General features: G+C 30.9%; 1 protein-coding gene across 1 annotated transcript; it reads left to right on the plus strand.

The window, feature by feature from the left end:
* The first annotated feature begins 5,736 nt into the window (after window positions 1-5,736).
* Window positions 5,737-7,353, plus strand: LOC107625383 (uncharacterized). Its single transcript, XM_016328014.3, has 6 exons — window positions 5,737-5,809; window positions 5,905-6,020; window positions 6,243-6,343; window positions 6,531-6,726; window positions 6,824-6,916; window positions 7,276-7,353. Exons 1-6 carry the CDS (start codon window positions 5,737-5,739, stop codon window positions 7,351-7,353), a joined length of 657 nt encoding a protein of 218 aa, XP_016183500.1.
* Window positions 7,354-12,023: the final 4,670 nt, after the last annotated feature.

Here is a 12,023-nt window from a genome sequence, read left to right on the forward strand (position 1 = left end):
ATTAATTCATAGAACTCAGCAGGGCTCCTCCCCTCAACCTAGGAGGTTTAGAAACTCATACTGATAGGAAATACCATGATAAAAAAAATATGGTAGACCTCCCTCAATGAAAGGTGTAAAAGTTCTTTAAATACTAAGCTAATGACTAAGGATTACATAAGAAAGGGTAAAACAGTCTTTTAGTGCTAAAATCTACTTCTGGGGCCCACTTGGTGAGTGTTTGGGCTGAGATTTGATGAGATCCACATGCTAGGAGGCCTCTAGGGCATTGAATGCTAGCTAGGGGTCCTCTCTGGGGGTTTGGACGCCTGATCTCCTCCTTTGGGCGCTGGACGCCTGGAACGGGGCAGGAGGCTGGCGTTGGACACCAGTTTTGGGCCTTTTAATATAAAGCAAAGTATGGACTATTATATATTGCTGAAAAGCGCTGAAAGTTAGTTTTCCATAGCCGTTGAGATGCTCTATTTAGATTTCTGTAGCTCCATAAAAGCTCTTCCGAGTGCAAGAAGGTCAGATCCGGACAGCACCTGCAGTGCTTTCTCTGTCTCTGAATCAGGCTTTTGCTAACTTTTGCTCCAGCTCCTCAATTTCAGCCAGAAAATATATGAAATTGCATAAAAACAAACAACTCAAAGAAGAATAAAAAAATATGAATTTAACACTAAAAGCTATAAAAACTTAATAGAAATTAAACAAAACATGCTAAAAACTATATAAAAATGATGCCAAAAAGCGTATAAAAATTTCTGCTCATCAGTATCAGTGCAGTTTGTTCCCGTAGAGCCTGGAGAATGGACTAACTATGCTTTTGGGCATACTCTGAGTGTGTGTACATGCTATTTAGGATGTCTGCTTGACATACATAGTATGAATATTCGTGAGCAAACTTTTGGAGATTTGAAGCACTAGACTTGAGATATTAAGACTGATCACCTTAATATTGATTATTTGGTATAGACAAGACCCAAAAGACGTCTCATAGACGTGAGTAAGGTGATACAGTTGACGATAGGGCTGCTGTAGTTTAGGCTATTGCTGACGGCTTTTGGACAACAAGCTAGAAACTAAGGGACTAGAACTCGTGTAGCTGGAGTAAAGGTTAATGGTGTTTAGTTAGAGGGGTAAAAAAAATTAAGGAGATGTTTGGTGGAGCTGAGTGAAGGATTAAGTTCTTAGTGGTTTATAATTTGAGTGGCGCTGCGGAAGCACGGTGATTTTGATGGCTCTAAAATATTAGTGACGTGAGTTAGGAGTTTTGGGATATGAGGTTGTTTTGAGGAATGGAAAGTGTGAGTGTGTGATTTAGGTTATAACGGGTTGAATCAGACTAAGAAATTAAGGAATTGTTTAGTGTTTGAGATAATGAGAAAGATTTAATATTGTTTTCATTTAGATGGAAACCTTAAAGAGTAAGAAAGAGTGTAGTTACTGAGAAAGAGCTAGACGAAGCTAAGAGTGAAACAAATGGGTATGACTTAGGCTTGAATTTGGTTAAGTTTATGATCTTGTACATGAGAATGGAAAATGTGAATTAGCGTTTGAATTGATGTTGGAAAATGGCAGAATGAATGATATGAGGTCGGTTGAATTTAAGAAAGCATATATGAAGATTCGAGAGCAAATTTTCGAGGGCGAAAATTTTTGTTAGGGGGTAGGATGTAAACCCCAAATAATTAGTAAATAATTAACTAATAAATTAATTATTATTTAAAGAAATTAGAAAATCAAATTTTATAGTTTCATGAAGTAGAAATAATTAAAATATGAATTTTGACACTAATTTTAAAGATTTTGGCCCAAAATTGGCCCAACAGGACAAACCGGTTGGATTGGACCCAAACCGGACTCATGACCCAACATATATAATGCATAACTCAGCCTTCTTCCTCAAACACTTGATGGAATCAGGCTGAATAGGGTAGAAACGCGAAGAAGAACCTTAACCCTCTGTTCCGATTTTCAATCGTCCATAACTTTCAATCTGGAGCTCCGATTGACGAGCCGTCAGCGGCCATGCATTCATCTCATAATTCTCTACAAAAGTCACATATCATATTGTTAAGAATCTAGAAATTTTTTACTCAGCCACTCTTCCCTAATTTCAAAATTTAAGGTTTTGAGTTTGATAGATTATGTGATTTTGATGTTCTAGGCTTGGATTAGCTTGAGGAAACTATTGGGTTTGTTCATTTGATGGGGGTAAGGTAAGAAACTGTTGAACCCTTATGAATTATTGAATTAGTGAACCCTATGATGATTATAGTGATATTGTGTGAATTAGATTGTGTTCTTGTTGATTTGGATTTCAATTGAGCGGTTTGGAATGAAATTCGGGCGATTAAGCTCGAGGAATTGACATTTAGAAGCTTGGAGATTGTGAAAGGAGAGATTTTTAAGGTGTTCCGAGCTTAGGAAGGAATCGGCCAAGGTATGGTTTTGATTTCTCGTAGAGAAAATATAAAGTAACGTGAAAACTTAGGCTAGAAGACCACAAGATAGGAATGAACTAAATGAATTATTGATGGATTATGTATATAGTATACAATGTGTGTATAAAGGATAAATGAATTTGTATGTGCTGGATTGTGACTTTGATAAGTATAAAATAAACATGATTGTTGATATGTTGAGAATTGATGGTGAGTTTATGATATTGAATTGAATGGATTGGTTGAGAGATGTATGATTTGATTTTATAAACAGTTTGTTATTCGAGTTGGTTGGTTTTGGAAAAAAGATTTAATATTAGAATTTGTTTGATTTTGAAATGATTTGATACTAGGAATGATCTGAATACTGAAAGGTATTTGGTTTGGTGGTTGGGACCCTTGAAGGGTGGCAAAAGTTCAAGTTTTAGAAGAGATGCTGTCGAAGTTTTTATGAAAATAGGAGGCTTCATTTGAAGTGGTTATTTAGGAAGATTTAAATTTTTAAGAATTTTATAATTTGATTTCGAGTTATTAAGAAAAGGATTACGTTTTGAGATTGATTTATTTAGAAAAGAATGAATTGTGTTTTGAGTATGAATTGTTAATAAACGAAATGGGACGTCTGATAATAAGGAATGAACGTTGATGAGAATTGATTTTTAAGTATAATTGTTAAATGAATATGAATGAATTATAATGATAATGAGATGATGATGAATGAGTTTGAATTGAGATGATGTTGGCTGATTTTGATTGATATATATATATATATATATATATATATATATATATATATATTGGCCAGGAATAAATTGAGACACCGGGTAAGATGCGGTGGCGTTGTCCACTCGCTCAGGGTCGGTGATGGAGTTGTATGAGATATGATTAAGGATGAGGTTGGCTATGAGGAAGAGGAAGGTTGAGGACTGAGTTTGATTATGAATTTGAATGAATATGAATAAATTGTAATGATAATGAGAATGAATTTTTGAATGTGACTCCGGGTAAGATGCAATGGTGTTATCCACTTGCTTCGGGAGAGTTCGAGGCTTCGGGTAAGATGCAAAGGCTGAGTTCTGTAACCACTTGAGACTGTAACACAGCCCGGGTAAGAGGCAGTGGTGAGGTTGTCCCCTGCTTCGGGTACGTGGGTAAGATGCAAGGGTTGCAGCATTATCCCACTTGCTCCGTGTTTGGTGTTCTGTCCAGGGTTAGCTACCAGACATGTCGAGTTTGGCTTGATAACTGACAGATGAGACTCCTCGGCCATAGGGCAGACATACATCATATGCATATGTGTGCTTTGTTTGATTGTGCATTAATTGAGCTTGCCTATGTGATTATTATGCTTACCTACTATATTTGCTACTTGTTGTATCTGTATCCTACTTGTATTTGCTTTGTCTGTATTGCTTATTGTTTGTATTTGGTTTATGTTTATATATGTGTATAGATTCTCTAGCTTGTATATATTATATTTTGTCCCTCTTAGAGGTTGACTTGGAGAAACAGGAATTATATTTATCTGTTGGTTTATTTATGGGTTTGTATATATATATATATATATATATATATATATATATATATATATATATATATATATATATATATATATATAGTAGGGTGTTACAGTTATTGCCTTTGCGGTTTCTGAGTCCAAGAAAAACAAGCAGATATGGAACCTTAAGAAGTCCGTTGAGCTTAGGGTAGTAGACTGATTCCTTTTCCTTTCACCTTTACTCTTCTCAATTTGATTAGTTTAATGCATATCATTATCTGAATAAGATATTATTAGAATTTTGTGTTTCCTTTTCATGATTTTGTCTCCTTTTTAAGATTCGATTCGAAATTTCACTTTCTGTGGTAGTAGGGACGCTTGGTTTGCATTTAATTCAAAACTTAAATAAACTATTTGTATGCTTGTTTTCTTGTTTTAAAATTATGATTTTGTTTTATTTTTGTGGCTTTTTACTTACCAGTCACGATTCTTCAATCATTAGCTTCACCTCAGTTGTCGGTAGACACTAGAAATGCCATGCTTCTAATCTTAACTATTTAAATGAATAAAATGTAAAATATGATTTTCTCATCTTTTTTGTTAATTAATATTAATTATGTCATGGATTGGTGTACCAGACTTCTACAATTGGAACTGTGTTAAGCTGAGATATTGTGATGGAGCTTCATTCATTGGAGACGCTATCTTTGATAATAGGGTAATTATATCACCACAAGTTTACATGAATATGACTTCTTATAATTTCTTTTAAAAAGATAATCAGTGAGCAAATACTATGAATTGTAAAATTTTGACTATATGCATATATAGTCAATTAAATATTTGTCTAGGAAAATTCGTTATTTGTAGGCATCTTTTGAACTTTTCTTTAATACTTTGTCTCCTTTCGATCGAATCTCAGCAAGCCAGAGAAGAAAATGATCTCTAATGTAGTGTCAATATGATAGTTGATTTGTGATATTGAGAGGGAATGAAAGTGAGTCATTTCTATTTCTGGTTAAAACAGAACAAAATTAGATTTCTTAAATGAGAAAATGAAAAAAAAAATTGCAGTAAAATAAAGAGGAAGGTGCTAACAATAACAATTTTCATGAGTCTTCTTGCTTAAAATAAAGAGCTATGCCTCAAAGTTGATAAAAGCTACGACTGAGTGTTGGAACTTTCAATCATCTCCCCAATTAAACTTTGAAGATTATGTGATCTGCAGCTTCTATGTGATTGGAGTCATATTTATGAAGAGGAGGAATGTTTATAAATAAAAGAATTTATGAAATTTGAATGAAAATTTATGAAACTAGTTCATAATTTATGAAATAGAATGTTCATAAATAGAATGATTTTGTTACAGGTGCAACATGTTACACAGTGTAGCAAAACAGAATGCATCAACTTCAAAGTTCAGATACCATTGCACTTTGAAGCTCTCATTTCTCATCCAGATACTAATCACAATAAACTCAAGTACACTAGTTTCTCTCTCTCTCCCTCTCTCTCTCTCTCTCTATATATATATATATATATATATATATATATTTATATTTGTTTATTGATAATTTTTCATTTATATTTTTTTGAAGCAAATATGAGGGATCCATGAAACAAATGGATCACTGGATTATAATGAACCGAGTCCGACCCAAATAGCAAATTTGGTGAAGCAATCAAACTAACCCAAACCAAGCTTCGTTGTCTCTTGGCCTGGGTCAGGTAGTCGAGAACTGAAACTGATGATTGTAACTGCATAACAGGATTGGGACTTCGGAGGAGGTACCATTTCAGAAGCTAAAAATGGTTGAAAAGAGATTAAGCATAACCTTAACAATAACATTCGCTGCTATTTCCTTTTCCACTGCAATCTCTGGTATGTTACACACAGAACTACTTTTCCCATGTTCTCTTTAATTGCTTATTTATTTATTTATTATGAGTATTTACTAAAAGTTTGAAGCTTTGTAGCTGTCCATGTTCTGTTAGCATATGTCTTGAGTAAAAAATGTAAGGGTTTGAAGTCCAAGATTCTTGAGCTAGAGGCATCTCTCAAGTCTTCCTTAGATAAATGTGCCTCTGAAAAGGTAAGGGAGAATTAGGGCTCAATAGGTTACCCTTCTTTCAACACTCCTATTCTTCATTCATTTCCATTAACTTTAATCTTAACTTGGTTGGTTACTTGCTCTTCAATCATGTCTCAATTGGCACTTGACACTCGCCACTGCATCAAGTTTAGTTTTTTACCTCTTTTTTTTATTCCCCCTCCCTTTGTTCTTTTGCTGATTCATTTGCTCAAGTGTTTGCAGACCTTGAGAAAAGTACTATCACAACCTAAATATGAAAATCTGAAGCTGACATATTACCCTATGGCATCGATTGGTACCATCTGCTCATGCTTCTCTACGAGGTAATGAATAATGTTTATTCAATAGTTTTTTATTTCAAAATTTGATCATTAAGGTCCTTAGGTAGTTAGGTGCATCATTAATATTGAATTTTTCCTATGCTTATTCAGTAGGTAGCCTACACATTGATAAATTCCTTATTCAATTCCACATTCATGATTAATGAAATATTCCTTCATACTAGTGTAGGAATTGGACACCGAGGCAACCGTTACTTGTACCACTTGCTAGAGCCTGTTTGGTTTTTTATGCCACTCGTGTTCTGCTAGCATCTCTTGAGGGTCAAGCTGAATATTCTCATTGCTGGGTTTTATATATATTTCATTTAAATACAGATCTTGAGAAACTATGGAAGCATCCATCTCAATCAGGGTTTAAGGCAAAGGTTTGTAGCTCTAGTATTAATGTCTTATCTATGTAGCATCTTCTTGCCTCATTTTATCCCTTAGAGATATTTTTCATACGAACCGGTGGATGGATAGGTGGGAGTTCTGAGACTTAAAGGAGGAAGAATGGGAGTGTTCGCCACACGATCCCCATATCGTCCATGTCCCATTGGACTTACAGTTGCAAAGGTAAGAACACATTTAAATGCCAGTAGATTTTTCTGACATGCTTTCACCAATCACAATATTATGTACTCTTCTATTGAATTATTGATTGGTATCACTTGTCCCTCATGCATATTTTCAAAAAAAAATTTGGAGACCATCAAACCACTGAGGTCTTAATGGTGCACAAAGTATCCTACCTCCTTTGTTCTTCATAGATTTCTATGTATCTTCTCTTAGCGTTGCTGGATTGTTGCAAGCCTAGGAACAATTAATTTCATATTTAAAGGAGATTTAGGATCTTGGGCAATTGGTTTGAAAGATTGGATTTGTCTTATGAAAGATCAAACCATAGCTAAAAAGATTGGTTTGGAATGTTGCAGGCCAATAGAAGATTAAATTCAAAAGCTTTCAGCTTTTACACTAGCTTTTCTGCCTCTCACAGTAAAGTTATTCTCTAAGAAAAGGTTCAAGGACCATTTTTTCAAGTCAAAAGATACACAAGTACACAGCTATCAAGCATGCAGCAGAAGCTTGACGATCTTTGTGAGCAGTTAAATAGCACTCAAGAGCTCTCAACTGCTGCCTTCAACAAATTATCAAACAAGGATGGAGAATTGCAATCGAGTGAGGCGTTTGACACTGAGAAAATCAAGTTTGTTGATTGTGGTTGTTGGCATTGTGAACAACATTATGACCTTTCCAATGAATTGATGATTATGAAGCTCTTCTGTTTACTCAACATTTTATGACACTGTTTTGATTATTCGCTAATTCACTTTGTTAGCAGGTTTATAGTTTTGGATTCTTTAGTATATTCATGATTCATGATTTTCCTTCCTCATGTACTTTTAAATTCTTAGATTAATTGCTAAAAAACAAAATTTAGTAGGCTACTTTTAAAGATACAATCTTGGATCATTGTTAACACTTATATTGCTACATTGATGTAATATAGTTATAATCTTGTAGTATTTTTTATTGTTTAGATTTGTAAGATGGTTTATTACTTTTCAAGCGAAATTTGTGTATCAATATTTTGAATTTAATAAAATATCTCATTTTTTTAGTAATTAATTTCAGTATATTTATATTATGCATAATAATTATTGTTGGCAAAAATATATACTGGATTCTAGAAAAAAGATAGTTCATTGCTTCTAAAAAAATGAGTATAATATAACTAAAAAAACTCTTAAGATTTTAGCGGCAATAGTAATGGCAACTAAAAGTGAATAATATTACAATTTTAGAATTATTTTTATTGGCCATATAAATTGTCGGTAAAATGGGTTTTGGCGACAATAGTAATGGCCACTAAAAGTGAATAACATTACAATCTTAGAATTACTTTTGGTGGCCATATAAATTGCCAAGAAAATGGCTGCTATAAGTTATATACTTTTTGCGGCCATTAAAACGGTCTTTACCGAAAAATGTTATAATTTTCGCTAAAACCTTTTAGCGACAAAGCATAAGATGGCTAATGTTTCATTGCCGGTAAATGTATTAGTGACTATTTTTATTGCCTCTAAAAGCAAAATAAATAGCCGCTAAAAATAATTTTTCCTATAATGCCACCAATGCATACCACAGAGAAAAGAAACGCAAAATGACGCTGTCTGCCACACACGATTACGTTCGTACTTTGACTTCTTTTTTTTCTTTTATTCTCGTTGGAGGGACGTGAATTCAAAACATGGTTGAAAAAACACAAACACATTACTTCCACTTTTATGGGAGTTGCGGGAGGATTGGTGTACCAAGGTTGCAGTGTCGGAGGTAGAGAATTCTTCCATTGTGACTATGGAAAAAAGAAGAAGAAGAAGAACCAAGGTTGTAGTGATGGCGCAAAGAATGCTTCCATTGTGACTTTGGGAAGAAAAAGAAGAAGAAGAATGGCGTGTGTTTTATATATTTAAAATTTTAAAATTAGGATTTTTTTTTGAAAAATTGGTTGTGGTTGGCTGCATATAGAGTTAGTTCCTATACTTTTCATTTTCTTACGCAACATAACTTTGTTTTGGTCTTAGTTCAAAAGATGACCGTATTTCATTTTGATCTTATTCACTAATTGTTGGGTGATCTTTTGGTTCGTCTACAGATTTTTGTTTAAGGACTGAACTTGATTTGTCTTTTGATTCCTAATTCAACTGATTATATATATATATATATATATAAACCACTAAATGAAAAATAAATTATTAAAATAAAATAAGAAAAAAAAAGAAAAAAGACAACATATATCAATCACTAAATGGAAAATACATTATTAAAATAAAATAAGAAAAGAAAAAGATGAAAAAGAAGTTGGCTGGATTATTAAAAAGAAGAAGACACGCAAGGAAAAAGAAGAAGAATATGGAGGGTAATATGAAAAACGCGTGTTTTAAATGTTTAAAATTAAAATTTTTTTTAAAGAGTTGATTGTGATTAGTTGCATATAGAATTGGTTCTTTATTTTTTTTTAACCCAAGATGACTTTGTCTGATCTTAGTTCAAAAAATGATGGTGTTTATTTTGGTCTAATTCACTAGTTGTTGGGTGATTTTTTGTTTTATCTATGGGTTTTGCTTAAAGTCTAAATTTTATTTGTCTTTTGGTTTCTAGTTCAATTGATTAATTCACTTTGATGTTCAAAATCATCGTATGTATATCTATTATATATTATTAATTTTTTATAACTAAAATGTATCATATGTCACTCTCATTACAATTGAAATAAAATTTTTTTCTCCAAAATTAAAGAACTCTCCTTTCTTCTCTCTTCTTTTTTTTATGTCTCTCATTCATTCACTTACTTTATTTCTCTTATATATCATTATCAATGACTAATTACAAATTTGACAATCAAAATATACAACATGACATTCTTTAATTGCATTCAAATTAAATTAAAATTAAAATTGGAATACTAAAATTGAAATATAGCTATATTATATAATATATTTATATATTACTAATTAATTTAATAACTAAAATGTGTCTGTGACACTCTTTTATTAAAATTTAGAGAAAATATTTCTCTCTAAAATTAGAAAACATCATTCTTATATTCTCTTATCTACCACTTTCTTTTTTTCTTTTCTCTCTATGCTTCCCACTTTATATATAATTTATAATTCATATTTTATATTAGTAATTTGACAAATTAAAATGTGTCATCAGATATTTTTTTATTATAATTAAAATAAAATTTTTTCTTAACTTCAAAAATTAACAAACTCCCTCTCTCATTCTTATTCTTTATCTTTTTCTCTCTTTTCTCTCATTCTCTATTTTTTTTCTACCTTTCTATTCTACAAATAATAAAATTAACAACAAATATAATTTAAATAAAAAATATATTTTATTTAGTTTTAAATTTTTACTTCTTATCTTTCTAATCTATATTTTTACTTCTTTTCTCTCAAATATTTATTACATATAATTTAGAAAAAATAAGACTAATATTGTGATTAAAAGTTATAATCAAGATTCAATTGTTTTAAAAAAAAATTAAGTTAATTTTATAACTATCAATATAAATTTTTTTATGCTAATCTCTAATTATATTTTTATATATATAGAAAAAATATTATATTTTTTTTTAAATAACAAGCATAAAAATTAATTATTTTTATTTGTTCAACAAACTTAACACCTAATCAAATATAAAAGTATACACATTAAATTCTTTCAGATTTTAGATAATGATTGTTGAAATTAATTATTAGGAAAAAATTAAACTCTTTCATATGAAAATAATAACTAAAAAACTTATTATTTAATTTTGTTTTTATTTACAGAGACCTTGATCTTCTTAGCCGACGGAGACTTTTGTCCCTTACGGCCATTTTATAAAAGTAGTTTAATGTTATAAATTTTTTGTATCATAATTTATAATATTAGGACCAATATAATTTTAAAAAATGTATATTTCTGTAGTTACGAGTAAAAATACTAGTAAACAACTAAATAAAAAATGCATCATTAAAATAAAATAAAATAAGAAAGAACAACAATTACATTTAATATATACTAATTGCGCTTCAACATGAATACATTTATATACAATCAAGCAACATGAAGTTTGTTAATGTCATCAACTGGGAATTCTCATTGATTCTTGCGGTTCAAGAAATCTCTCATGCCTAACCCCTTGTGGCCAAATGTCGTGCTTTTGTTGATTTTTCATTTTTTCTAAATGATTGCCTTAGATATTTTTCATTGATGTTTTTTCCTATGCCATAATAGCTTTTTAAAGTAATTTACTAAAAGTAACGATGTTGTCTAAAGAAAATAAATAGTTAAATACTATTCATGAGTAACTGATGTTGTAAGTGGTTTCATTGTATAAGTAACTCTAGTGTACATGAGAGTCAATCGCAGATTTTGTTTTTAAGGGAAGTGTTCAACACATTTTTTCAATTAATTCCTCATTATTAACTCTAATGTGAATCAAATTCCATCTCATTTTTTGTTTTTGGTAAATCTTGAATATATATCCTTTATTTTTTCTAAAGACAAACAAAATCGTACTCAAACAAATAAAACGTATTAAAGTTATGTAAAATGTGCGGATGAATAAATAAGTTGGTTAATTTTTCTTTTTTCTCTTCTACTCGATTTTTGTTGTCAACAACTGCAAAAAAAAAAATGAAAAACAATTTATTTATTTTTGCTAGTACTGCATCCAAAAATAAAAGTTAAATCTGCGCGAACTGTTCAAAATTCGTTTTTGCACCAGTGATGGTGAAAATGTAATGTAAAATTTGTAAATCTTCTTATTTCTGTTTAAATGGCAAATAAAGTATTTTTTAGTTAAATAAAAAAAAGGCATGGCCAAAGCCTTAGGCAGAGAATTTTGTTTCTCTCTTTTTAATTTGCATACCTTTGAATGGAATGGCTAAAGATGGTTAATTGGGGTTGTATTATTTGTTTTTGATAAGGGTCAGAATTAGTGACAGAGCCAGAAAAATTGATTGGTGGATAAAAATATATAAAAATAAAATATATATATATATATATTAACTCGTAAACAATATATTAATTTAAATTATGATAAAAAGAAAATTTACAATTATTTTCTCTTTATTTTTAATAAGACTAAATGTTATTTTTATATATGTATTTTTAAATAATTATTTAA

Source organism: Arachis ipaensis, chromosome B2, assembly GCF_059453495.1.
Source record: "Arachis ipaensis isolate K30076 ecotype BB chromosome B2, ASM5945349v1, whole genome shotgun sequence".
Classification (NCBI taxonomy): domain Eukaryota; kingdom Viridiplantae; phylum Streptophyta; class Magnoliopsida; order Fabales; family Fabaceae; genus Arachis; species Arachis ipaensis.

Excerpts from the sequence above, each read along its gene's own strand:
- LOC107625383 (XM_016328014.3), top strand. The coding sequence starts at position 5,737 with ATGGTTGAAAAGAGATTAAGCATAACCTTAACAATAACATTCGCTGCT. Across the intron at positions 5,810-5,904 it reads CTTTTCCACTGCAATCTCTG|CTGTCCATGTTCTGTTAGCA; the intron begins GTATGTTACACA and ends GAAGCTTTGTAG. Across the intron at positions 6,917-7,275 it reads TTGGACTTACAGTTGCAAAG|GCCAATAGAAGATTAAATTC; the intron begins GTAAGAACACAT and ends GGAATGTTGCAG.